The 27,227-nt window shown below is 43.8% G+C and overlaps 1 protein-coding gene across 2 annotated transcripts in view; it reads right to left on the bottom strand.

The window, feature by feature from the left end:
* Positions 1-8,034: 8,034 nt before the first annotated feature.
* MMEL1 (membrane metallo-endopeptidase-like 1) overlaps positions 8,035-27,227 on the bottom strand; it is a 20,354-nt gene continuing 1,161 nt past the window's right edge. Inside the window, exons 3-23 of one of the 2 annotated variants that reach the window (XM_009866887.1) lie at positions 23,017-23,076; positions 22,054-22,215; positions 21,523-21,603; positions 20,941-21,036; positions 20,264-20,382; positions 19,583-19,648; positions 17,150-17,284; positions 16,462-16,551; positions 16,062-16,198; positions 15,510-15,603; positions 15,166-15,294; positions 14,784-14,882; positions 14,110-14,193; positions 13,726-13,829; positions 12,627-12,685; positions 11,148-11,267; positions 10,768-10,901; positions 10,136-10,201; positions 8,858-8,953; positions 8,556-8,632; positions 8,035-8,134 (exon numbers count right to left, since the gene is read on the bottom strand). In XM_009866887.1, the coding sequence (XP_009865189.1) occupies positions 8,035-8,134; positions 8,556-8,632; positions 8,858-8,953; positions 10,136-10,201; positions 10,768-10,901; positions 11,148-11,267; positions 12,627-12,685; positions 13,726-13,829; positions 14,110-14,193; positions 14,784-14,882; positions 15,166-15,294; positions 15,510-15,603; positions 16,062-16,198; positions 16,462-16,551; positions 17,150-17,284; positions 19,583-19,648; positions 20,264-20,382; positions 20,941-21,036; positions 21,523-21,603; positions 22,054-22,215; positions 23,017-23,076 (2,108 nt within the window). The remainder of the gene's footprint in view (positions 8,135-8,555; positions 8,633-8,857; positions 8,954-10,135; positions 10,202-10,767; positions 10,902-11,147; positions 11,268-12,626; positions 12,686-13,725; positions 13,830-14,109; positions 14,194-14,783; positions 14,883-15,165; positions 15,295-15,509; positions 15,604-16,061; positions 16,199-16,461; positions 16,552-17,149; positions 17,285-19,582; positions 19,649-20,263; positions 20,383-20,940; positions 21,037-21,522; positions 21,604-22,053; positions 22,216-23,016; positions 23,077-27,227) is intronic. The other variant, XM_009866888.1, reaches the window with a different exon arrangement.

The raw sequence follows: 27,227 nt of genomic DNA, 5'->3' as shown, positions 1-27,227 counted from the left end.
GATGTGCGCCGCCGGTAGGTAACGGGGGCTGCCCCTTCCCTCCGCCTGTCCGGCCCCGGGCAAGACAGCAGGTCCCGGGGACGAGCTGCCTGCCCTGCTCGCCTCGGGGAGAGCCCTGCTCCTCTGCCGAGTTGTGAGTCTTGTGAGCATCGAGCAGCACCTCCCGCCCGCCTTCACACCCCGGTTACATCAAACCGAGCCCCTCCTCCTGCCTTTGGAGCCTCCAGACCTGGAGTAACAGTCACGGTGACTCAGCTCTGATGGTACTTTCGGTTTCCAAGCACTCTAATCGCAGGTCCTGGTTTCTATTTTAGAATTGTGTCTGCAGTTGCTGTTTCTGAGGTCCGTGTGGTTTATTTAGAGCCTTACTGGTGTCAGTCCTGGCACATGTAAGCTTTGATATCTGGGGGTTGTTTCTGGTTTTTAGGACTTCAGGTGTTCAAGCATTGTACTGCGTATTCCAGCACGACATGCATACCTTGTGTTGGGGATACCTATATGGATCATCCTAATGGGTTAGAACACTGCAAGAGCTGTAAACTGTGTGATAAAGGTAAGGAGGATGCTAAAGAACCAGTTTAAATACGTTCTCCCAGTCTCCTGTCTTGCCTGACTCGCTTGAAGGGTTGGTTAGTGTGCGGGGAACAGAGAGGCTGATGTCACTGCGCAGACCTCAGAATGCTCTCTGCTGGGTGATGGCATAGATCTTCAGCTGGCACCGCTAGAACTTGGATCTGCAGCTGCTCTGGATATTTAAAGGCTCCTTTAGATTGGAGCATAGTGTCTGAAGAGTCTACTGGGATAAGGCAGGCCTAGAAGAGCTCCTGGGGGAGCAGGACAGCTAACTTAGAAATATCTGAGTTTGGAGTATTTTGCTTTTGACATGTGACGCTTAGGATGGAAGTAAATGTGACCCAAGATGATGTGTCTGTGAGGAACTGCGTTCTCTTTATAAATCCAAAAAAGGAGTGGGCTTCACTGATGCTGTTAGTTCTGGTGCTCTTCAGAAGTGTGGCAGGGCAAGGCTAAATGTTCATTTCTGCTTTTGTACCTGTTGATGTAAATCCTGTGATGGTGTCTGCAAATTTCTCTTAGGAGCAAACCTAGTGCCAGAAGTAGCATGTACCTATACGAAGAATACCGTGTGTGGCTGCCTGCCTGGGCATTTCTGCAGTTCTGTTGGGACTGAAGACTGTGAATTTTGTCACCCCTACACTGTCTGCTTCCCTGGTGGTAGGGTAAAAGAAATGGGTAAGCCAACGTAGTGTTGAGAACACCGAAAGCAAAACTGTCTTATAGGGAGTGATTTTGGGGAGACTGTCAGTTCATGCTGGAAAAAAATTATTAGTGAAGCATCCATGTGAATGGATAGGGCCAGTGTATACTCTTAGGATGCGTACTGGTGCACGGAGCTGACTGGAATCGCAAGAGCACCAGCGCGCAGCTGAAAGCTTGCAGTCCTAGATTCTGAGGGAGTTGATGTGGCCAAGAATGCTTTTTTCCTGTCTGCAAAGACAGAAACGTTTGAGTTTTTGTCTGTAGTGAAGAGTCTCTGCAGTAATTACGTGGTCATTTACAGGGACAGTGCTGAACTGAAGCTCTCCTCACCAGAGGGGCAGGTAGGAATCCTGTTGTTCTCCCTTACAGGCACAAAGACCACCGACACTGTGTGTGAAGCCTGTCCTCCTGGGACCTTGTCAACAGCCAGCATGCCTTACAATTGTACACCACGGACCATGTAAGCAGCTCTTACTCTTCACAAGCGTGGGACTGTTCCCTTTAACTGTCGGGTCTGTGTTTTGCTGTCTTTGGAAGAGCAGTTCCAATCAACTGTTCTTTACAAGCATTAAAACAAGGAGATGAAAGTCAGCTCCTTGTCGGATGACCCACCAAGTCAGAAAGACCTTTGTGCGTGCCCCTGGGTGTGGAGGTGGGATGTTACGAACCATACAGCAGCTCCACCGCAAGGTGTGCTGGCAGATTCTAAGAAGACAACTCTTTCTTTTCTCACACCTGACCCAGGGAGAGCGACGGGGCACAAGGAGAGGACCAGAACGCTTCCTCACATTCCTCCGTTACAGTGGTGGTTTGTTCTGTTGTGGGAGTCGCGCTAGCTGCAGTTGTAGCTGTTCTTACATATACCTGGCGAAGGAGGAAAAGGAAACGTTTTCTGCCTGGTAAGTACGAATGGCCTGTGTATAGAGGGGTAGTTCTGTTACAGTTCGTGTTCTGGAGACTGGTCGCAGTTTCACTAGATGTTGAGCTGAAACCTTAACAGCCGAGTAGAGCTGAACCGTAAGGACATTTTGACATTTCGGTGTGCCACCGTTAAGCTGTTCTGACCGTAACTCCCGTAGGGGGTTTGTCTGCTGAACCACTCCTACATACCCTGATATAAGAACAATATAACGCAGGTAGAAAAATACCTTGGTGTCTAAGCTCACCTTCCTGTGTTTTGATGGGGCTCTTTTATTTTCTTTGCAGCAGTGCAGGAATCGGGGGTGAGTACCTCCTTCCTTTGTTTCGGTAACGAAAAGATGGCAAAGAATGAATATATAAGGGGATTTAGGAGATGGACACCTGCCCAAGTCTGTCTTATGTGTTTTTTTATTTATCTTTCCATACAACAGTATTAGGTATCACCTAAAAGTTCCTGTTAGTGGTTTGCAAGATCTGCTATCTGGGCAGTGATGGGTTAGACAGGGAGAACATTGAATGGGCTGGGTAATTCGCAATTGGGATTTGAGAGGGGACCTGCAGTGACTCCGGCTCTTAAGGAAGAAGCAGAAGTTTAGCTGTTAGTAGTGTGAATAGCAGGTAGTCAAAGCTGACTCTCTGTGTTTTCCTGTGGACAGCAGGGTCAGGCTTTGGTATTAACCGGGCAAAACGACGACCAAACAACTGTTGCCGTGCAGGAAGTCGGTGCCGATTCTGAAGAAATTAGGCCCCAGTAGCCATTTTCTTTTTCTGTTTGAATTATTATAGACAATGAACATGGTAAAAAAAACTAAACAACAAGCCAAACTCACAAAAAGCCCCCGACAAACCAAAACCAAACCCAACCACACAAAAAACCCCAACAGAACACCCCAACAAAAAAAGCCCAACCTTTTCTTAAATATTGATGGAGAAAAAGGCACTTTTTTTGATGAAATGAATGAAATGGAAAGGAGGATCTGCAAAGGAGCCAAGGAAATAGAGCGCGGCCTCTTCTGAAGTATGGAACTTGGAAATAGCGGAGCGATCGAGGCGTTGCTCAGTGCTGACAGACGCTGTAAAGCTCCTTCCTTTCACATCCCCGCCTGACGAGTGGTGCCCTGTGTGGTGTGCCAGGAATTTCCTCCTTACTTACCAACAGAGACACTTATCACCTGCTTTGTGTGGACTTATTCCAAGATATGCTTGTTGGCAGAAGAAAATAGCTTTTTTTTATTTTAAAGATTCCATGTAACTAACACATAACACATTTTCTGAATGCATTTTGTACGTTTTTTTTTTTTTCATTTTGGAAGTAAAATATTGGTGGGAAGAGGAATCTGGTGCAGCAAGACATGTAGCTTTTAATGAAGTCATGATTATAATGATGTGTTCCAACAAAGAAAGTTAAGGTCCTATGTGAACATCATGTCCTTACTAATGAAAACACATTCCCTCAGTCGAAGAACTTTCCTGTTACCTGAAGAAGGGAAAACAGGGAGTTGCTTGGCTGTTGCCATTATCTTGAGGAAAAGTATTACTCTTAAAGGGCATCATGGTGTTAGAGGAAGATTTACAATTATTTTTAAAATTTCTGCTGTGTGCACGCAGATCCATACACAAAGAATTACCTTCTGTTAAAATCACAGGAATAAAAATATTGTGATTTTTTAGCATTGTGGGTTTTTTGTTTTGTTTTCTTTTTTTAAGCCCCAGTAAAACTCACGCTCGTGAAAACCTTTGTGTTGCAGAAATTAGTTTTATTCTCACTGGTAAACCGTGTGACGAGTCAGTAAGGCACTTCTAATGTATTCTGAAAATAGCCATGGCCCCCAGCAAGCGCGTTGCTATTTTTGGCGTTTGCCAGTTTTGTGGCAGGCCTGGTTTGGCTCACGGAGTTATGTCACCGTGAACAGTAGAGATACACGGAGGGCAAACACGATTTTTCTTTCCTGACCTTTCTTCTCTAGGCTAGTTCTCTGGTTAATGTTCCACAGCTTGGATGTTTCCTATATTTAATAATAGTTAACCTGTGCTCATTCCCTTAAAACTCTGTATATGAGGGTTACTCCTGTTGTTCAGTAAAAAGCTTTCTTGAGCCAACTTTCAAGGTAAATCAAAAGCCCAAAAGAAGGGAGTTCAGAGAGCAGCAACAAGAAAACTTCAGCCTTCTCTGTGCTGCGTGCCAACCTCGGGGTAAGTTCTGGGGTTTTTTTATGTTCATCTTATTCTGGGAGGCCTGTTCATCTCTGCATAATCAGGTATGTTAATTCTCACCTTAATCAGAGTTCATAAAGCCCTTTGTAAACCTCATGGGCAGGCGCTGCGCATGCGTAAACGTTTTTATAGGTGCTGCAAGGCTGCTGGCAGGCTGCTGCTCTCTGCTTGCCTAGCAGCCTGTGTGATTATTTTATTAAAATCATTGTATTGGCGTACTCTGCATCTCGAGTTACTCCAATACCTTTTTACTGAGATGAACTTTTAATTCAAGAGCTGTGAAAGCAGGTGAAGTTCTGAAGAAGGGAGAGGAGTTAAATATTGCTGTTGTTCAGTGTTGCTGTTTAGAGGAGGGTTTTACTGTAGTGTTTAGGCAGCAATTGGTCCAAAGATGTTTTTGCAAAGCAATATCAGTCCTCCAGCCCCATAATTACACGATCAGCTGGAAATGGTCTCTTTTACACGTTGGAGCCGAGTGTGTCCCTAGGTGGCAGCATGGGAGAAGGAAAGACTTGGTTTGAAAACATCTGAGTCTTTAATTTTTTCGTTAAATACCTAAAAAAGCTGCTCTGCTGCAACTGTAAATGACAAAAATAAGTACTGCACGTGTGTGTGAGTCTGGCAGAATGCTCTGGTTTGTAGAGAGAATTTCGTTTCTGAAGGCTCTGCAAATCAAGAACATCTACATCTCATTCCTTCCTGGGGAACATAAGCCCTGTTTCAGTAGTGAAAGCTCTGGGTTGTTTGGAATTCCTTTAGAAAACATTACAGACCTTGTTTTGAGGACAGTTTCACTCTTACTGAACACTAATTACATTATTTGCTGCCCAGGCAGAGAAGAAGATGGTCTTGGCTGGGGCTCCTGAGGTGACTCCACTCCTTTGAGAAAGCTGAAACGCCGTCGCAACTGCTGAAGGAGGTTTGAAACCTCAGGTAGGGGCAGGGGTTTCTTGTAGCTGAAATTGCCCTGATGTGAAGTGAGGAAACCGGTTGTAGCTTAAACCTCACCTGATGATGGGATAACGATAATCAGTGTCTGGGGAGCACGGCAGACGCTCCCTTTCTACCAACAGAAATCCAGTGAAGCTGCTGACCTGTCGGTCAGGTGCAGACAGCCCGGCAGAAGGGCTGGGCACTGGGGTGACTGGTTGTACCGTGTGATCCGAACAGGCTGTGCAGGAAAATTTTCCTTGACCAACTGAAGGTTTTTGGAGCTCAGTCTGGTCAGCACCTGGATCTTCCTGGAAAGGAATTATCATCTCTGCTCTGGCAGTTGCTGTTTGCTGGTTCCCTTTGTTCTCGTTTCATCAAGGTCACTGGTAGCCAGTGTGATGTAGGGGCTGTGGCTGGAGAGGGGAGGTAGGAATGGAGAGGGGTGAACCACGAGGACGTGTGTGGGGCTCTAAGGGAAGGTTGTAGCTTGTGCGCTTGGGTTGTGCTGGCACCGACCCAAAGCGACAGATGGAAAGAGTCTTCTGCAGGTGGGAGGTGTAATAAGCTTCCATGAAGGAATAAAGTAACTTCCATGTGCTGTAATGATACCTTGGAATAAAACCTCCCAGGCACATTTTAATTATCCCTTTAGCAGTTGCACGTGCCAGAGCTTCTAATGGCACTTCTCCAGAGCATAACGATTTTGCAGAGTAATTAAATTGTCAGCCATGCGAACCTCCTCCACCTGACCTCTGCGCGGCTGCGTGCTGTTTCCTTTGCTTGGCGCATACATCCTGTTGTCACCCTCCCCAGCTCCCCGCGGCAGGCAGCGGGTGCCAAGCAATCTAGTACCAGAGAGCTCTCTACTCCCTCTGCTAAGAGAGATGTAGGAGAATGCAATTCTCGAGGCCAAAAAGTGTCCTGTGAACCTGGTAACAAGGAACAGTAACTCGTACTTTAGGGAGGGAGAAGGTGCGAAGCCAGTTGACCCAAGGACTGTGTTTCTTACAGCGCGGTGGAGAGGGCTACGTCTGATGACAAAACTGGGAGTATGACACGCGTTAGCAAAAGTGAAGCTGGCAAGGACTGACTGTGTTCTGGTGCTCCCTGAGTGTGGAAAACTTGCCTTTTGCATTGAGTCTTGTGTGATAACTGGACCACCACAAATCTGAATAAACGTCAATGAAGATACCGTGCCAGATTCTGTTCTTGTGTTATTGTTCATATTGACAATCAGTATCTTCTGTAACATCTTTTATTTCCCTGTCCTGTATTATCTCTTGGATTTTACATTAAAACTTTCCTCCTCAAAGTTGTTTCTTTTTTTTTTTTTCCTGATATTGTGCTGCTAAAAGATGTGGGATAACAATTTTTTCTCTCCCTAAAGAAGAATTCCAGTAGTAGTTTATCCTGAGGTACTGTTGCTGGTGATTTGATAGATAAGTTAAACCATGGCACAGTGCACTAATTAGAAGAGGGTGACATTTTAGATACTACACAGTTGATTTTACTGTAATGTTACATGAAATTGCTTCTGTTGCGTTTTAGTGCTCAGTGTCAGAAAGAGCTGGAACTTACCAAAACAGACAAGCATCAAGAATAGTAATAATGGTGGGAACTGGGGAGGGATTCTATTCTAAACTGATCCACGTCTGAGGTAAAGTACCAGGAACACACAGTACCTTGTCCAACTATAGTAACACAGAGTTGCTGAATTGGCCACAATGATTTTTTTTTTCTTTTTTTTATTAAAAATTAATACTTGTTACATTTTCAAGTGTAAATACTGAAAAATAGCCTATGGCAAAATGAAAAGGCACAGGATTAAAAACAGCTTAATTGTTTCCATGGTTACACGTTTGCTATTTGGCAAAAAGTATTTTGTACACTTTCTACAAGAATAAGCAAAATTTTAAATATATCTCTGAAGGGAGGGACCCTGTAATTATTAATCGTAACAAGAGAATTTGTACTTTTAAGAGTGTGATCTTCCTCTCTCGTCATACCTCACTTGAAGGTCACGTTACAGTTGTTCTTTGGAGCAGGAGCTCGAGTGCAGGAGAGTGCAGCCTGGCATTAAATTAGCAGCCGACAGGGATCTTAACATACAGCTCACTTTGTATAATGTATCAAGACAAATAGCAACCTCTTACAGCAAAGCGGTGATCAAAGTGCGAGTATGCAGACGGCACAAGAGTTTAAACTATCTCTAACCTGGATTTGGGAAGAATGCACCAGGAACTGAACCAGAACACCGGAAAACAATTCAGGGAAACATCTCGAATGGGTTTGCCGAGCCTCAGCAGGCGTAGTTGTAAGACATATTAAAATTATTGTTCCTTTCTGAAAAATAGATATATAGTTGTTTGTTGGTTTTGCTTTTTATTTAAGAATTAGTCTTTGTAACCCTGATGTGGTATCTTAATAACAGTCAGGATGTCGTGTGGAACAGTCGTGTTTCTGTTCTGGAGCATACGGTGGCTTCCAGCGCAGCCCAGCAGGCACTGGGACACCCGCGTGCTCCCCAGTGGGACTGGAAGAGCTCGAGTGACTCTCACGGCAGCAGCTGCACCGCTCGCCTTGGCCGTGACTGAATGGGAGGACATCAGGCACATCGTTGGCCAGGACTGCTCGTTGTGTCACCAGAGTATGCGCCGCTCTTCACCAGTGGTTTTTTTTCTTTTTTGGTCACCACACTCTGCATTTCTCTGCAGGATGCATGGCTGTGCCTTTTTTACAGTGGAACACCTCTGAGAACGCTTCGAAGTTCTGCAAAGATCCCATCACCCTAAACAAAGAGAAGGAACTTATTTACGTGGGTACGGTGCAGGGAGATTATTGCTCCGGAAAACGAAAAGCCGTGTCTGTGAAGTCGCTTGGTGTCTCCTAACTCTAGTTACAGTCTCAGAATACAGGATCCCTTATGCAAGAAAAATAGAGCTACTATGACTAACGAAATGCTCGAACAAAGAGCTCTGGGTCCTGGTCCGTTCCCTACAGATTGGCAAATCCAGCAGGCCAAGTAAAGGAATAAACTCTTCAGCAGCGTCCTGCAAGCTATGGGAGAAATTCTGAAAGTTGGTCTAGCTTTATCTGGTCTGAGAGAAGAGAGCTGCTAGCAACAAGCCACTCTCTTCACTTGTGCTGTATTGGTGCAAGGGGTTGCATCAAGTCAGTTCTCCATTAGTAAATCGGTCAGTAAAACCCACCTGTATTTCAGAGGGCTGTGAACATCTGTCTTTATTGACTGGCTGGCATATTCTGGTCTGTAGGAACCACACCAAACCTATTCAAGGAGGATGGATACCAGGTCAGTATTAAAGGGAATTCAGTTTGGGGACCGTCTCCGTGTTTTAAAGACTTTTTCCTAAGAGCCGTCCCAATTTGTTATGATGCAGTTGGAGTGTGTCTTACAGGGAGGCAGAATAGCTACAATTTTCTCCCTGACCTTGAAGATAACCAAATTTATACTTACACGCAGCAGATAGGGGCTGCATCCAAGTGTTCTTACCTGGCCAAAGTTGAGGAAGAAAAGCTGCTTGTGGGACAGATTCAGTCCAGGCAACTTCGGCTCCTTCCCTTCCCGTTCCAGCCATTTCAGGTAGGCCTAGAAATGATCAGAGACGCAATTCAGAGAAGCTCCGGGATGGCCTGTTCAGGCATGACGGGTGTTTGGAATGTTAATTTGGGCTAAGAGATTTTAGTCACAACCCAACATGCCTTCCCTCCCCTGGTTTTGTAGGTTTTATCTTTCCAATGCAAATAGTACAGCTAATTTTATGAAAAAGCTGTCATTGTAAGGGCTCAGTTGACTTGTCTGGTGAAGGCACGAAACACAAAGATAATTTGCATTCAGCTGCTTAAGTACAGTACCCTGAAAATCGTTGTGAAACTGGAAAAACAAGACCAAACTCTTAGATGGCAGTGGAGTTTTAGAGTCGTAACTGTTGTTGGCCAGCTGACCCTCACTGGAAGAACCTGTGTGTGTGCTCTGTGGAGTCACTTGGAGATTTACTCTGAATTTCTTCAGGGAAAGGCAGGTATGTCTCTGCCCCCACGGCCCCTGTTGTGTCTCAGCAAGCAAGCAGCATGACGAAGTGTAACCCCTAATACCATTTTCTGCATAAAATCAATAACTGACTGAATGCCCATGACCGTGGTCTGAAATAAAATCATCAGCCTTCACTGACTTTTTCTGTAGGAATTTGCATCAGGAAATGAAGTGTTAAGTCCTCTCCACAATTCTGTGGTGATGATTTTTATCTCTTCGGGTAACTGCTCATAAAATAGCAGATAATAACCTTGATCAATGTTAAATCCATTACCTGCTACTGTTATGCATTAATTGGCCAATTTTCTTCTTTTAGGTATATTGACATAATGGAGACAAGTTAATGTGTCCTCACGCTGATTAATTTCCAGCGTTCTGTTACCTTCCCCTTTGCTGAGAGAGTCCCAGAGCACACGGCTTTACCTTTTTCCTAGCTAATTCTGTGCCTATTTATGGATGTTGCCCTTGTTTACCTGAGGCAGAAGCAGGCAGTGTCGAGCATCGCAGTACATCAAAGGACACCCAGGAGAACGAGGTGGTCTTCTCCTGGGTGCAGAAATGCCAGAAATCCTACACTGGGGTTGGATCTATGGGGACATAAGCTTCTAGCTATACAACTGAGGCTTTAGCTTTTTGAATATGGTAATAACATCGTTTTTTTTTTTTCAATGGCAGAAGAGGTAACCCCATTGCTGAGTCCCAGGGGTAAAGTTAACTCACAGTATATTTGAAAGTTACCTTATAAGCCTGTCGGACTCCTCCGTTATCTGCAATATTTTCTCCTAGAGTGCTTATTCCACTGACCTGTAAAAAGAATAATCATTCATTTACTCTATACAGTCAGTAACGTTAGCAACCCGAAGAACCACAGGCTGAAGCACAGCCATACATCACAGTTAGACAGTCACGTGGGGAGCTCAAGGAAGCAGTGACTTTGTGCTGGGACAAAGAAAGGAGGGAATGAAAATAAAAAAAATAAGAGGCAAAAGGCTGTAGATTAGCATAAAATACATATGAATATAACATGAACAGAATACAGGCTGCTGGGCAGAACATATGCTAGCAGGGCTGGTGAAACATGGCAGTTAGCGCCAGATTCCCCCCTGGCCAGAAACACCCTCGTAGGGTCTGGCAGCAAAAGCACACACGGGCCCTGTTCCCCACTGAGCCGACGGCACGCAGAGATTCCTGGTTTTCTAGGCTACACCAGTATCCCCAGTTTACAGGAAACCACCCTTGAATCTTATTCTAGAACAACTACCCTGTAGGACCCAGGGGTTATGCTTACTGGCTGTAGAGATTCTCCATTGACGTTTATCACTTTTCTGTATTAAAAACCAGTGGTGTGGAAATGGTGGTGGTTCACTTACGTTTTGTCCTCCAGCGAGCTCCCACGTGTAGTTCCCGTACTGATAAACCATGCAGCGAGACTGCTCCTTGAAATGCATCGCTGAGAAATTGCTCCACCAGTCAAGCATATTTCCGTCTTTATCGAAATTCCTACCTGTGTGAAAATCCAAGAAAGAAAGGGAAGTTTTGAGTGACAGTATGTTAGAGCAGCCGTTCTTCCCTCTTCCCTCCTTCAATTTGGGTGGTCTGGGCTACAGAGATTTGTCAGAAATGTCTTTGGCACGAGGGAATGGACAAGATCAATTGTGGTCCTTTCATCTCTATTATTCCTGTGATTTCCCATTCTTACAGTGTAATGAGCGCAACTGGAATAATCAAATTTTCTCCATTATCCACTCACCATTGTCATCAAACCCATGAGTAATTTCATGCCCAATAACCATCCCGATCCCTCCGAAGTTCAGGGCCTGTGGTTGGTGTTTGCTGAAGAAGGGGGGCTGCAGAATCCCGGCAGGAAAAACTGCAAAGAGTGGAAGAGAGAGGGAGATGCTGTGAAGTAGCTTTGGGTTTGCACACTTGGCAGACAGCTTGTTTGCTTGGTTTAAGGATGAGGAAGGAACGTAAAATATAAAATGATTAGAAACAACATCATGCCCCTCCATGTGAAATTGTTTCTCTCTCGATAAATGGAAGATGACAAGTTAATGAAGGTTTAATTTAGCACATCTGCAACTGCAGCATCTCCTTGTTTGAGAACCGAGCATCGTTTACATTTCAACTTTGGCTTCATTTGGTCCATAACATACACTGCACCAAGTCAAGAACAAAATGTTTAGTAACTGTCTTCTGCAGGTAAGCGCAGTTTGTGTTTTAGAGTCATTTTATAGGGGAACTAAGGGATGTTTTACTGCTTTATTTTTGTTAAAGAAAGGTTGGCAATCACACGCCGATTGCGAACAGTGCTCAGTGTGTAAAATACACACAGTAGTAAGACCCCCAGGTGCACTTGGATGCCGATGTGGGGCAGTGGGAGGTCTGTCCTCCTTCAGTGTCCTGGCAAAAACCTTACATAGAGCCAATGGGATTTAATTTTCATCCCATCGGGAGAAGATTAAAAGCACATGCACTTGTAGAGCAATTAAGGCTGCAAGCAATTAATTCTAACAAGATACTTTCTAAGTGAGATATTGAAATTATGCAGCAAACATTTCATTTAGAGACCTGTTGACTATATAGAAGGTTTTAGCCATACGATTTTGGAGAGGAAAATATAAAACCGAAGCAGGAATATTATTTTCCTCAAACGAGAGATGGGATTTTACTGACATCTGCACTACTGTGGGTAGCTGCGCTTGGATTTTCAGCTTGTGTATTCATCGTTGAGTTGCTTGAACCAGCTGCTTCCATATGAATTGTAAGGGCAAAGTTTTACAAGAGCCAGTTTTCTTTGAGGCCTGAGCCCCAGCCTGGCAAGCTGGCTCACAGCTGACCGCGATCTGCGTAGAACAGAGGAAGCAGAACCTGAGCTCGACTACAGCGTGGCTGCGAGGGGAGGTGAGCTGCGGCCTTGGAGGTGACCCCTGCTGCGGCTGCAGGACTCGTCCCAGCTTTCGCTGTACCTACAGCCTGGAGGTGAGTGGAGACTACACCGATGGAAAGTAGCTCGTTGTGATGAGGCTGGTTAGAGCTGTCCCTGCTCACTGCAGGGGTTTGGGTTAGATGACTTTTAAAGGTCCCTTCCATCCCGAAACATTCTGTGGTTCTATAGGCTAGCGGGATAAATTACGAGTATTTTTGAGGTCTCTGCTTTTAGCTGTTGTCTGTTGTGACTGTTGGTTAATTAGTTCCATGCAGCTGTTTAAAACTGTTGTGAACTTGCCTATCTGGTTCCGATTGGGAGAATAGAACGCGTTGACCACAGCGGCTCCAATTATCCATCTGAAAATAAATGTTGCACACAAAGTTAGTAATTATTATTTTTTTTTAGACATTCCTTTTATTGAATTATTGTTGTGCAAATTACTGATATTTCATATATCGTCGAGCTACTGGGCAAAGAAGGTCTAATGCCTGGATCTATGCAAATGTTCCCACACACGTGCTTTAAACCACACCTAGAATGAGCAGAGGTATTGGGAATTTTGACTGCAGGGCTACAATCTCTAGACAGACTGTAAAAGGCAGGAGTGATCTATAACACAGTTTGTGGACTAAGAATGCCAATTCTGTGCAAGAATTTTTTGCTGTGAAAAGCACCATGATTGCCTCCTTGTTTCTTGAGAAATTGGGGAAAAAATACTCTGTTATTTAGCTAACTGATGAGAAAACTCCTTTGGTGAATTACTCATCAGCAGTTCACTGGAGGTTTCTCAGAGCCTGCATGGTGGGCTTGGGTTTTGAGCTAAAACCACAAGAAGAGGGATAGAAAACATGAATAGGTTTTGCAACAATTAACTAATGCTTCTCTTTGGAGAGTTTTTCTTGCTTATTAGGAACTGTGTTATTTTACGTTTTGTGAAGAAGTGTTTGAAGTTCTTATGGAAATCTACTCCCCTTTGTCTGAAGCCATTTTCTTCCAGCATCCCTCAGGCTGGAAGCCTGCTAGCGAGCCACACATCGAGTTGGCATTGGCTTCCTTATTTGTGCCTCCCTTCCAGCCTCCCTGTCGCTAACGTGTTCAGCAGTAGCTTTGCCAGAGAGCTGGGCTGGAGGTGTCCAGCTCGGGAAGCTAACTGGACTATGAAGAGTTCAGATTGGCAGGCTCATAGCTCTGGAAATTGGGTCATATTCCAAAGAATTTGTCACTGAACACGCAAGCCAGGGCTTCTGGGATGTATCCATGTCCCGGGCTTGGCAGGAACGCGGCTGCACTTGAAGGACTGGATGGGCCGTCCTGGTGATGTTGTGCAGGGGATTTAGACACAACTACCGTGATTCCAGAATTTTGGCTGTCTGTAGCATGCGGTCTGAGAACTTACATATCCTGGTCAACTCTCTCTCGAAGTTTTTTCAAGCTCTTTTGGGCTCCAGCTCTCAGGTTTTCCAGAATGTTTTCGAAGTAATTGTGTTCACTGAAGTTTAACTAAAGAAACAGATATGCAAGTATGTCAGCGAGCTGTGCAGAAAGAGGAATTCCTCCTACCACCGAATGTATCTTCTAAAATGTTTTGATGGAAAGGTATTGTTTAATAGTTAGCTCTTGGCATGTATCTGTTGATTAAACTGTTTGGCAGAGTTTATCTGGCATGCTGTCTGGTCACTTGGAAATGGCAGTTGCACAAGTGTAAGTATTCCAGGTGGCAAGAGAATAAGTATAGGCTTTAGTACTGAGGTACTCGCAGAGGTAGGCACAGCATACTTACGTTGGCATATTCCTGATCTAGTTTTTCATTCTGATCTTCCAAAATATAATCTGGATAGCCAATCTGTTCTTTAATTGCCATTGCCTAGAAGAAAAAGAGTTTAATGTTTCTTCCTAATGGTTGTTTTTGTTGGTGCAATGTCTTTTTAAAAAAGATTTTTGAACATAGGATAGTTAAAATTATTTATTGCTATTTGTCCACCTGCTTGAGAAATCGGATGCAAATATTTGAAGATCTTGTTCAAAAGCACCCTATTGCCTAGGGAGACAGTATGGAACATACAGTCTTCCTCTCCTAGTACCCAGCTATTTTTTATTTTATTTTTTTTCTTGCTATTGGAACAGTGCTGATGGTCCGAAGGCCAAGGAAAAGTCCGACAAGTTTTCTTTGGGGCACTGCATTGTATTCTGTTGTCATTCTGGTCGATGTGTTTGGTGTCATCTCCTCCTTGTTTATAACGTGGTTCGCAAGACTCGTTAAAGGAAATAAAAGTACATGTGAGCTAACAATGGATTAAAAAGAAAGGGAGAATGTAATAGGATAATGGATGACAGGACAGCGAACATCAAAGTTTTTCTTCTGTCATTTATGGAGAAACTGGGCATAATGGTGCTACAAAATTCCAAACATGTCATACTCATGACAGAATACTAAAGGTCCTTGTTATCTCTGACCTTCTCACGAGCTTTCTCTTTAGATGCCTCATCCATCCATTGCAACTCATCTAAAGTCTCGATGAACACTTCACGAATCTTATCTATTAAATCTCGGACCTAAAAGAGAGGCAGACACAAATTAATCATTTAAAGGGTCTTTTTCCCAGGCACAGCTAAGGTGGGGTGAAAAGCTTCCTAACTGAAAGACAACGTCTCCAAATTCTGTGCTCTAAAACACAGTACTCAGCGTTAGAAAGAGCTTCACCAGTGAGTTCTTATCTTACTGCCTCTTGGCCGGTCGGTATCTTTAACAGACAAACTCAATCGGGAGATCAGCTGGAGGGGAATGGGCACCGTAGACCTTGTGGATGTACAATAGTATGAAGGGTAAACTACATACCATCCTCTTGCTCTCACCAGCAAATGCCTTCCTGACATACATCGCTCCCACCGCGTTCTCCATGTTGTTGTTGACGTAACTCACGCACTCCCTCCAGCGAGCTTCTTCCAGGGTTGTCCCATAAAGTGCCTACAACACAAACCACCAGAGGGCTAATTCTGCCTGTGCGTGTCTTGCCTTTGCCTCAAGAGCAGGTTAACCTAAGACAGACGTTTCCATTGTTGCTGTTCTTAGATTTGTTTGGGGATTATATGACCCGATAATGTCGCTGTTGGCAAGAACTTGATCTGGTGACTCCAGGCCCCTCTTCCAGTGCTAGACTCTTTAGGAAGAGAGGCAAATACCTTCCTGTAGTTGGCCCGAGCATCCTTGAACCGCCGACTCAAGCTGCTGACTCGATCAATCACCAGTCGCCAAATGAGGTAGTTCTGGATGGTGCTGCATGGGAAAGCAAAGCTGAGTTTAATCCCCTGCAAAAAAGAAGCAGCACCAGTGCAGAGAGACAGACAGACGGGGGGGATCTTAATTCTGAATGAAGGTAAGAAGGCAGAAGATTGCTGCCAGTCATCAGTTCCAGCACATCTGCAGGCGGCTGACCTTGTTTAGCAGGCTGGCTGGCTGGAGAGGCATCCAGATGGAGGACTTTATTATGATGTCTATTCAGGCATTAATTTCTGATTTTTTTTTTTCTTTCTTCTAGAGTGTAACAAGAGCTAAGCCTGTGATTTTTTTTTTTTTTTTTAAATTTCCATTTAACCTTATCTGAGCAGAGGAAACCCCTAGTACCACACTACTTTGGGACCCTTGGACCTAAGAAGATATTTCTCATATTTTACAGTGAAGGGATGTCACATACTTCCATGACTTTTATCTTGGGTACTCTCCAGTTTCTTTACCTTGCCGAGTACTTGGAGATAATTGCTTTCAGCTCTTGCAGATAAGGGATGCCATACACAACAACCTCTTCTTCTGGGTCAACCTGAATGTTTACTGAAGACATGACACCTTGGATGAAGAAGGTCCAGTTAAAATCCTGGGCAGACAGAAAGACATACACCAATGGCAGGTGTTTAAGTGCCTCAGTATCTGTCTGAACTTCCTGCAGTCTATGGAATTGAATGTAGTTGTGGCGCTGTTTGGTAGAAAAATATTTTTAAGAGACTCTGAAGACACGATTAAGAATAGAGATGATTTTACACCTCTTTGTTGCATCAGTGATAAATTCACAAAGCCATTTCCAATTGGCACGGTAATAAGAGGAGGCTGGAAGTATTAGACTGCTCATTAAACACTTACATTCAATGCAAACTTTTCCTGCAGCTCTCTTAAGGTCATTTTGTTGTACAACAAGGTTACGTCGTGCCTCTCTTCTGCTGGGGTAGTTGCCTGAAAACAGACACAAGGTTATTGTGAGAATCAGCTGACACAAGTGTTAATGCCTGAGATCACATGCGTGCACATGCATGTGTACACACTCAAATAATGTGGAAATAAGCCATATTATTTGGGAAACGAAAGCTCATTTGATAGTGTCTGGTGCTGCTTTCTAAATCTCAGTGCAGGAACTCGGGACCCCTCTATTTAATGATGTCTCAGTATCACACTGAGCCCAGTGGTTCTCTCCATCCTCTTTAGAAGGGAAGACAGTTCTCAGAGATTTTTAGGGTGCTATAGACTTGTAAGGATGCAAGGGAGCCAGCCCTGGTGTTATCATAGCGTGTGCTTAGCAGAAGATAGATTACCCTGCTTTAGGAGACTTCCAAAAATACCTATGGCTAGGACTAGAGCAGACACAGCAGCCGTGTACACAGCAGACACAATTTCACACGCAGAGGCTGCTCACAGCACAGCAGCTCTGCTCCCTGCTTTCTTCTGGGCCACGGGTTTTCTGCCGTGTTAAGAACTGCTGCAGAAAAAAACAGCAAGGGACGTGCCCCATGTGCCCCCTTCAGGACCCTGAGAAATTCTTGACTTCTGTACTCACGTTTGCAATCTCTGTTTCGAGCTCCATAACCTTTGCCATTTCCTCTTGGACAAAGGAATCGTCTTGAGACACGTTCTTGTCTTCGCGGATCATCTTGGCAATGGTGACCATGAACTGCAGGTAAGCTTCTCTCACCTGCGCAGAAGAAACAAAGCGTGTGTGGCATTGTGAAGGGAAGGCTTGCTGTCTGTCGTTTCTCATCCAGCAAACCATTTTTATTTTTTTATTTCAGCTTTACAGTGTGCCGTGAAAAGGTTTGCCCTGGGGTCACAGCCTCTGCCCTTGTCTCCAGTGCAGTTCTCCCCACTCCATTTTCTCGATTGTCGGGGGTTTTTTTGTTGTTTGCTTGTTTGTTTTCCTAGTGTAATAGTATTGCAACACCTAGGACCTCAGTTCATCCTGGAGTACCTTACAGTGCAGTTGCCAGTCTTGAAATATGTGGTGAAAGCGACCCTTTCTGCTTCCCTCTGCAATCCAGCTCTGGCATTCTGAGTTCAAATTGCTGCTTGAGCAAAGAGCAAGCTCGGTGCTTTGCGTTACAGTGTAGGAATAGTGATCCCTACTCGCCAGAATGCCAGGGCAAACGTGAAGGCTTGAGTTCTCTGGAAGTTAATACTGTAAACCTTCTAAACTCTGTTTTTACTGTCTGAAAGAAAAGCTCTGGCTCAGATGGTTCCCTGCGATACCTTTGCTTCATTTCTAAAAGGAGATTATGGCTGTGATTTATGCCTCAGGATGGACCTCGGAAAGATATTTGGCTGCTGTGGGAGTGCTGGTCTCTGAGGCAGGAAAGCTTAATGCTACCTATTCTTCTCGCCTGCTTTTCTTCCTCCCTAGACCTTGGAAACCAGATAAACGCAGTAGCTGTTGTGAGATTGGGGCTGGGCGCTTGCATGATGACGCCGATTTGTGTTTTTAGGCTGAATGCTGAGGCTTTAATCAGGCCAGACTCCCACCGGCCTCAGCAGGAGTTTTGCCAAAAGATGCTGGACTGAGCACAGGGGGAGTTTGGGTCATCAGTTCGGTTCATTGTCTGTGGGAAGCGAGCTGTTAAATAGCAAATAAAAAGGGGTTGCATCTCCTCCTTATGCATGGAGATTAAAAACACAGCTTTAGCCCTTCTTCTTTATAGCTGCAGGTTAAAATGTATTAAGCAGTACTGGTTTTCTTTTGCTAATTCGGGATTGGCTGTGTACTGTACCTCGTTTTCTACCTCTTACAAGTCAATTTAAGTCTGACTTTCATGCAGTGATGAGTAAATATCCCTCTTCTACTGTAACTGCCCCTTTATAGGTGAAAAAAAACTTGCAGAGCAGCTTTCTGCAGTTCCCGACACAAGGACTCGGAGATTGTTTTGTGTCACGAGACAGGTTAACAGAAGTTGGCAGTTCATAAAGGTGCCCAGGACGTGTGGAAACAATCTCATAAAAACTTCCCAGGACTCTTTTTGTGTGAGAGTGTAGTCAGACACATTGCAGGAAGAGAACTGGTCTCACTGATGTTTTCATCTGCCTTCACAACCACCACAAAAAAAGATTCCAAAATGCTGATTGTTGTCTCTCTGTATTCCCTTCCATTCGTGTTAGGAAAATCAGTTGATGTTAGGATGCAAATACTCTCTGTTAGTGTGATGTAACTGAGGAAAATGAAGTGTACTCAAGTGGTGTTTTCATCTTGGAAAACGATAAATTATCTGGCTACATCTGCAACAGCTTTCTGTGTATTTACAGAAACCCTCACGCTTTTGCTCCGAGCATTGGCAGAGAATAGCAGCTGGGAAATAATCTCTCAATTTTCATGTAATTTTGGGGAAGGGAGGACTAAGTAGCAGCAGATTCTTATTAGCTGCGTATCTGTTCCATTAATATAAATTTTGCTGCTCTGTGTGAAATACTGTTTGGGTTTTTTAATTATTTTTTTTTCCCCACTTTTTTCCCCCTGAATGAACATGTGAAAAATTCTGAATGCTTTGGTGTTCAACAAAATATATTTCAGGGTATTGTATGTTCAGATATGAACCACTGTGACAACTCTTCTACCTTTTCTAGAATCCACCTTTCTAGTACCTTGTAAAATAGTAGCCAGAATCGGTGGCTTTAGAAGAAGATATAAGCAAAACCAAGATAATCTGCACTTAAAAGCTGAACCTCTCCTTCAAAATTAGAGACCCTTTTAAGCTATGAAATGTGATTATTTTATTTTCCCACAGCCTTCTCCTCTGTGTGACTTGGCCGGTTCTGGAGAGGCTTGATTTTTGCTCAGTCCTTCCGTAAACTTCACAAATCTTTGTTATCATTAGGAAAAAACATAGCAATTAATATCATAGTCTAATTCTGACATAATGGTTCATGTATTTGAGTCTTCTGAAACACAGGGATAAGCAATAAAATTGTTTTAGTAGCATGTAGTAAATAAATGACAAGTGATACTTACTTTTTGATAGTTGCCCCCGTTAAAGTAGTAATCCCTGGATGGCATTCCTAAACTTGGCTGGTCAATCTGCAGGAAATCAGAAGTTTCTTTAGTTAGTGATGAACAGGCACTGGCGTTGTCCAAAGGTGTCCTTGAAAAGCAGCGTGAAATGCTGCGGGTGCTCCCCTCGCTCTCGCCGAACAATCGGAGATGTTTAGCTTTCTGGGAACTGGGGAGGACGTGGAAGGTACAACTTTTGTCTCTGGATTTCTAAATAAGGACGGAATGGGGTTATTAAGAAAATCTTCCAGTAACCTTTGAGATCTAAGGATAAATATAAGCCACTTAGAGAAGCAGTTTCTTGACTTGAAGTCTAGACTTCCTACATAAGCACACATGAACAAACTGGGAAATGTTATTTACGTGTTTCAGGAGCACAGCTCCCATTTCGCAAGTCACAAGAATTCACAACCCTTAGATGCTGTAAATTGGCAAAGGCCTGTTGATTTTTAGTTGCTGACTAAAACAACAGTTTTGCTACCCTAAAATGTTTTGCGGTGTGACTTTGAGAGAGACCTGCTGCTTATATTTTGCCAGCATTGTGCATAGCTGCTGACTTATGGAAAGCTAATCTGTATGCAGTGTAAAAAACTACCTGTTCCGATTTTGGCATGTAAATAATTCCCTGCAATTTTTCCTTACGTAAATGATGTGTCTGCTGGAATCCCGGTCATCATTCCATACGAACATGTCAATGAGGACACGTTTGTTAAATCTGGAGTTCATTATGGAGAGTTTTTCTTCCATGCTCCAGTGTGGCTCTGGGAAACAGAAGGGAAAATATACATCATTTACCAATATGTCTTAGGACTGATTAAGTTGCATAGTTTGCGTGCTTATTGCTGAAATCATTTAGAACCAGACTGGGCATTTGTCTATAGCTAGAAACTGCTGGACTATTCTTATTGGCCTTATCTGTCTTGGTGATATAAAATAATCAGTACATGATTAATCTCTATACGCAATTTTCTGTGCATAGTCTGCATCACCATGGCCTTGACTAGTTAGGCAGCCCAAACGTTAACTATTATACACACATTAAACCACAGCCAGACTGGTTATATTGCTTTTGTTTTCATTATTCATGTGGGTCCTTTAGGTCTCCTGTCTTAAAACGTACGTTGCTCGTGAATGAGATCTTACAATATGCACGTTAAATTTATACCATCTTATTTATATAGATCACTGCTTGCAAAATATATATGAATTTTTATGAAGAAAAAGTTAAAATGGAGCATCTAATTGGACGACAGGAGTCTCTATGGTGCAGTAAATAGTTCTGACTTGACGCTACCGAAGCCTGTCAGGCACAGTGTTACCTTTGGTCTTATTCCAGTCTGCAGAAGCCACTGGCCAGTCCCCAACCATGGTTAAGGCCTCTAGCAGAGGAAATGAATCTCGCTGCTCTATAAGACCTGAGAGAGAAAAAAACAAGTACTACAGGGTTTTCATAGGAAAAAAAGAAGAAAACCAGGTAATGGGCGTAACAGTTTAAATCTGAAACTGAACGTGCCATAGCAGAAAATAAGAGATACCACAAAATCATCCGTCTCTTACATTAGTGCTCAGAAAAGTGACGAAAACCCTTCTGTTGACTTTAGTACAGATTGGGGCTGAGTTGGTTTGGAAAGGCTGAAATGGGAGATGGTTTTGCCCTCGGAAGGGGAGGCTTTGCATCCACACCAGAGATGTGTAACCAACATCTGTCCTCCCGCACCCCAGAATGCGTATGTTAAGCCTTAATGATGTACCAAGGCATCTTCACTCCTCTGAAAATGAGCTTTCCAGGCAAGGCCATGCAGATGAGACAGATATCGACTGGCTTTTTGCTTTAAAGTACAGTGGTACTTTTGTGCACTTGGTATTGAACAAGGGAATCAATGAAACAAGAAGAGACTCACTCTCATTCATGCATGACTTGTAAAGTGTTTTAGCTTTCTGAAATGCTTCTCTGTCCCCTTGATCTGAAGTCTCCAGCACGCCTGGGGAAGGAACCACAGCAGTGAGATTTTTTTATTATTTTTTTTTTCCCCCCTGTAGAGCTTTGATCTTTTCACAGGTATCACCGAGAATTCAGGGCTATGATAAATACTTGTTATTGTAGGCTTCAATTACTCTGAAACTAGAGTGTTCTTTAGAACTATGAAGGAGCTATTAATGGAAAAAGTGTCAGGAAGAAGGACATGCATACGGCTTGTCTTGCTCCTTTTGAAGTTCGTATCAAATCACCTCTGGCTAATTTTTGGTGGGAACAGGATGTTCCCACAAAATGAATGTAGCAAGAGATGTAGAGATTAAAGGACTGGAGAGAGAGGGGGGAAAAAAATCACAATCAGCACTTCTCTAGAGGTTTGTTTCTTTGTGTATTGTGCAGTAAATATCTGAAACTAAACCCAAGTACATAAGCAAGGACAGAGTAGGCGCATTCCTACCTTTTAGGATGATTTCCAGCTCGTCTCTCAGAATGTCAAAAATGCTGTATCTGGAGCTGGTTTCTGGGATAACGTGCCGGTTCAGCCAGCCCCCACAGGCATACTGGTAGAAATCCTTGCAAGGGTCAGCTGTTGGGTCCATATTCTGAATTATTCGAGCAGCTAGGTATCAAAATTGGAGACGTGAATTCCAGAGGCTGCCCAGTAACCTCTGGGACCGCCACAAGGCTGTCAAGAAGCCACTTGGCACGAAGGCACCTTCTTTATGCTGCTTATAGTAGTAAGACTCATTCTCATGTATGAAGGATCCTATCTTCTGCTTAAAAATGCGTGGAAGCATGTGATGGCATCCGTCTGGACTGCAATTCTACTGCTTTGGAGAGGGAGCCTTGGCACAACAGGACAGGTCTCCCACAGCCCAGCACGCTGCCCAGTGCTCTACTGGGGCCCCACCTGTCAAGTCAGGGTTTCCAGGGAGAGCTGGGAACATCTGTGCTGGAGTCTCACCTCTCTTGAGGTGCACAAGTAGATGCCCAAAATAAGAAGATGGATAGCCCCGTGTGTAGAATGCGTTCTCTTAAAGAGAAAACTTGGTCTAAGGGGATTCTTGTTACACTTCATGGATAGACAGTGTTGGTCAAGCCACGTCCTTATGGCTCAGGCCAGAGCCAGGGGGTTGTGACCACACTGGCAACTTTCCTTTACTACTTCCATGTGAATGATACTCCTGTGGCAAAGGAAGTACGGAATGGAAAAGAATAGGGGTTTGCACATGGAAGTGTATTTGAGGACAGCTGCACTTGCTGCCTCTGACAGTTGTGAGCAAAGTGCATCGAGCCCAAGGGGAAACTTCCTTCCTCTGCAATTTCTCCAGTCTTAAACCTGACTAATTCAGGTTCAGTAGAAGTTAACATCATCTAAAACACCACCTTTGCAATAATCACTCATAGTAACAACCGTTACCTGCTGTCACACATCCAGGTGTGGTACATATGTTGCCTGAATTGGTGCCATAGTGAGCGCCTGCGGGGAGAGGAATAAGAAAGAAGAGAGAATTACTTGTTTTGGAAAGAATTTGCTACCAGAGCCACTTGCCAGTAGCTCAGTGTCGGTGACAGGTCTGTTTACTTTTAGAGAAAGTGAGTGGATATTACTTCTAGTAAAAAAAATCATCCCTTGTCAGTAACGTTTAGGGCTGATGAAATGGTATATAATGAAGGAGACTGTGGGCCTGTGTTCAAGCGTGCATTCTGCAGTTGAGATGGCCTGGAAAAGTCCGGATCAGTCCTTATGAGTTATCTCAAGGCATCTCCACGTAGCAGATCTGAGTAAGCGCAGTGCAAACTGCTGAGAGCTCACGGTGGACTGGTATCAGCTGCTCCAGTTGTGCCATGAGCACAGCTCTCTGGTAAAATATGAATTTTGGTCCAATAAGACCTTGGCTTGGTCCTATTGATCATTTTTCTTCGTAGTCTGGAAGCAACCAAAATTAGGAACACCCAGAGACCTTCATGACTTGTTGGTTTCAGCCCACATGAAAATATTAATTTTGTTGGTTTAATTTATCATTTGTGAAACTGAACTACTTATGTTAAACAGGCGACTACTTGGTTTCACACTGGAAAACAAAAACTTGATACCCTTACTTTCCAACAGAATTAGTCATGTTTTTATACCTTTTTTTTTTTTTTGATCCTTCCACTAAGATGTTTGCAGAAAAGAGTTGATAAAAAAAATTCCTTCCAATGAAAATAAGTGTTTTACTTGGGAGCAAACAAGATTACAGTAATTCACAGAGAAATAAAACAGTGGGGAAGAAAAGAGGGCTTTGAAGTTCATCAGTGGAAGCAACATAAAAAGCCCCCACTGTGATTGGGAATGTAACATTCAGGGTTCAGCTGAGTGCTGTCGTGCTGCGTGGGAGTAGATCTGCATTATTATAGTTCAGCGTCTAAAAATCTGAACATGGGATGAGCAAAACACACGTAACAATACAAAGCTTCAAGTACAGGGCTGTAGCTGTTTTCAAAATTTTTTGAGGGGTACGTGATGGAGCTAAGCCCAATTTTTTGAGTTTCTTAAACTCTCTAAATAATAGTGAAAAAAAACCACAACAAAAACCAGCTAAAAGCCCAGAGTATTTCCAAGGAAAATAAAAATCCTTTGGGGGAGAAGAAGCTAGTGGTTCAAAGGAAATCTTATGGAAATCTTCCTTAAAGGAGGAATAGCAATGGGAAAGGTGAGGAAGAGATAGATGTACTATACAAGTGTTCTGCATTTCTGTAATTGTTTCTCAGGGACCAGTGAGAAGGCAAATGAAGCCCCCACCCATTTTTATTACTATTTTTTTTTAATCAAAGCTTCTCTCTTCAATATAACTTGACAATGTCTAACTTCAGTTTCCGGAACCCAACTGCTTTCCACAAGATTCTAACTCCTCGCATTCAAACCCCCCTGTGCCTGTGAGAACGTAACGGAGCTGCGTGAGCAGGGAAGCCAAATGTGTTTGGAGCCTTGGTCACACACTCGGGGCTGAGACTGACACAAACCCGGAGAAAGAGAAAAGGCTGGAGAGGGGCTCTTGGTTTACTTCTAAAAGCGGCTCCTTTGTTTTTCTATCCATTATCTCTTTTATGCCTCAGTGCTGCTCCTGACAAAGAACCAAGCCCACCTGACTCTGAGATAGGACCAACACCGCCCGGTTTTGCTTCAGAATATATTTGTTGGCTCTTTGCTCACTGGACGGGGCTCTGCCTCCTGCACCTCCTCAGCTTCCCATAAGTAACAGCAAACGCGAGACGCACAGCATGAGAGACGCAGGAGCACGAGGTGGCTTCTTGAGTCCCCTCCCAGAACAAGGTGCTGCCTCGTTCAAGTACTGTATTTCTCCCGATTTGCTCGTAGCCTGCCCAACAGGACAGAGCTCGGGTGCAGGTGTGTGTCCTCCAGCTTTCTCGCAGCCTGGGTGAGGGATGGGAATGGTGACAACCGGGGGTGTGCAGAGACACACACACACACACACACACAAATTATCTGTGAGCCTTACTTCTGAGAAACCCTACAGACTGGGAAGCCAGGAAGTGGATAAAGTATTAATTAACCTAATAACACGACTTCCGAGCAGTCAGGGCCAGCAATCAGGGGAGAATGGAAGGTGTTTGCAACTAAGTTGTCTGCAGAAGTCACCGACTGTGACTTGGTGTGTCAGCCACAGTAAGTGTTGAAATGTTCTTCAGGCTGTAACCTTTCCAACAAGTGATGGGATTTGGAGGTTAGTAAATATTTGTAGAACATAACTGAGAAAGAGCTGTGAAACGGCTGTGAAGATGGGTGTGTGGGAGTGATGGAAAGATTGAGAGCATAGTGTATTCAGAATCAAAACCCAATTACTTCAGTTCCGTCTGCTTCCCTGCCTATAACCACCCAAATATTACTCTGCTGTTCTTAGGTATTTTCTTTTAGCTTATTTAGGTGAGGTTTTATGGGTATGGAAATTTCTTTGGATGCCAAAAGTCCCCAAACTGCTTCTGGAACTATATAAGTGCATTGCTGTGAGAGCTTCAGTGTTTTTGGTGTCTGGGTATATAGACAAAAATCACAGTCAGTATTAACATGTGTTACAGACATTACTGCTATAACCTGGGGCCTGTCTTTTGTGTGCTTTATTTTTTTAAAATTATTATTATTTTTGTGGTTTCATGCACCACAATGCACATATTTACCTTCATAAATAAAAAAAGAGAGCACATAAGGCAGGACAGGTAATCCTTTTAATTTTCCATTAGCTAAACAGAATTCCTTTGTTTTAGAAGCCTGTCTGGGTAATGTCATCCTGATAAAAGATATAAAAAGTGAAGCAGCCGGTCTGCTCTGAGTAAACAATGCAGCGTCCCATACACATTTCAAAACTGACATTTGAGTGAAATTAGATTGAAAAGAATCCCAAGGATAACATTCTTGGTTCTGTCACAAGAACGCTGCTCAGCTAATTTTCCTTTTATTTTTCCTGTTGCCATGTAGGATCTATATTTGCTGCACAGCTTTGAGCAATATGTTCTTTTTGTTTGGTAAGTCTGGGAGATGCTCCAGTCTTTCGACTGAGCACTGGGTATGGGCCTAGATGTGACATCAGAACAGAACCAAGTGGAGCGTTTGGATAAAAAGACAAAAAATGTTCCTTTTCTGCAGGAGCATTCACTTACCTTCTCTGTTTTCGACTCAAATAGTGCCCATAGGCATGCATCTAAAGGATGCTTTAAAGTTTCTGCTGCTCAGTCCCTACCTAAAGCTTGTGGCTCCTCTAGGGTGTGCCTACACCTCTGAGTCTCCTATTGCAGCAGCTCGAGCAGGTAACCCCAAGGTCACCAGGGAGGCAGAAACTCACTGTAGGTGAGCGCTGAAAATGCTCCTCTAAGGCACGAGAAAAGAGCCGGGAGGAGCTGCAGGAGCAGCAGCATATCAGCTCTGCAACCGCCTTGCACTCCCAGTTTGCTCAGGAGTGCCTCAATCTGGGAAGGGTTTCCAAGCCAAGCTTAAGTGCTGGTGTGAGCCTGCAAAATATTTAGGTTCTAGAACTGCTTTCTCACAGATTCTGGAACTGTTTTCTCACAGATAAGCCTTCCATCAGATAAATGTAATAGCGCCTGCTTCACATGCACACAGGATCTTTCCACGGATTTGGATCAGAACATTTGGACAAATATTATTAATAACTGAATTCTGATGTGCCTGAACCCAAGAAGCCAGATGTAGAACAGATTTCCCAAACCCTTTATGCACGCAAGCAACAAAATTCTGCAGAGCTCAGTATTTCGGTACGGACACTCCTACCCTGGGACCTAGCTCTGGGGAAGTTCTTTCCTTCTGTCTCGTGAGCTAACAGAGTAAATATAACCAACTTTCTGATGTGCATCATGAACACCAAATACGCAGAGATTTCACCCAATACTGGATCAAATGCTGGTAATATTCAACTGCTGGTAGCAAAAGAAGCAAACGATAAAAAGCCGTTTCTCATGAATTATCACTCCGTGTTGTGCAGCGTTTCACTTAAAAGTGCTGAAGACGGCAGTTCACTGCAGGCAGGGGATGCAGCAACAGTGCAAGGAGAAAGCATTGCCTTGCTTCAGTTTTGCTCTTTGTAATTCTTAATTTTATTCTCTAGTGTTTCAGCC

This window comes from Apaloderma vittatum, unplaced genomic scaffold (genome assembly GCF_000703405.1).
Source record: "Apaloderma vittatum isolate BGI_N311 unplaced genomic scaffold, ASM70340v1 scaffold35283, whole genome shotgun sequence".
Taxonomy (NCBI): Eukaryota; Metazoa; Chordata; class Aves; order Trogoniformes; family Trogonidae; genus Apaloderma; species Apaloderma vittatum.
This window is presented reverse-complemented; position numbering and strand designations above follow the sequence as displayed.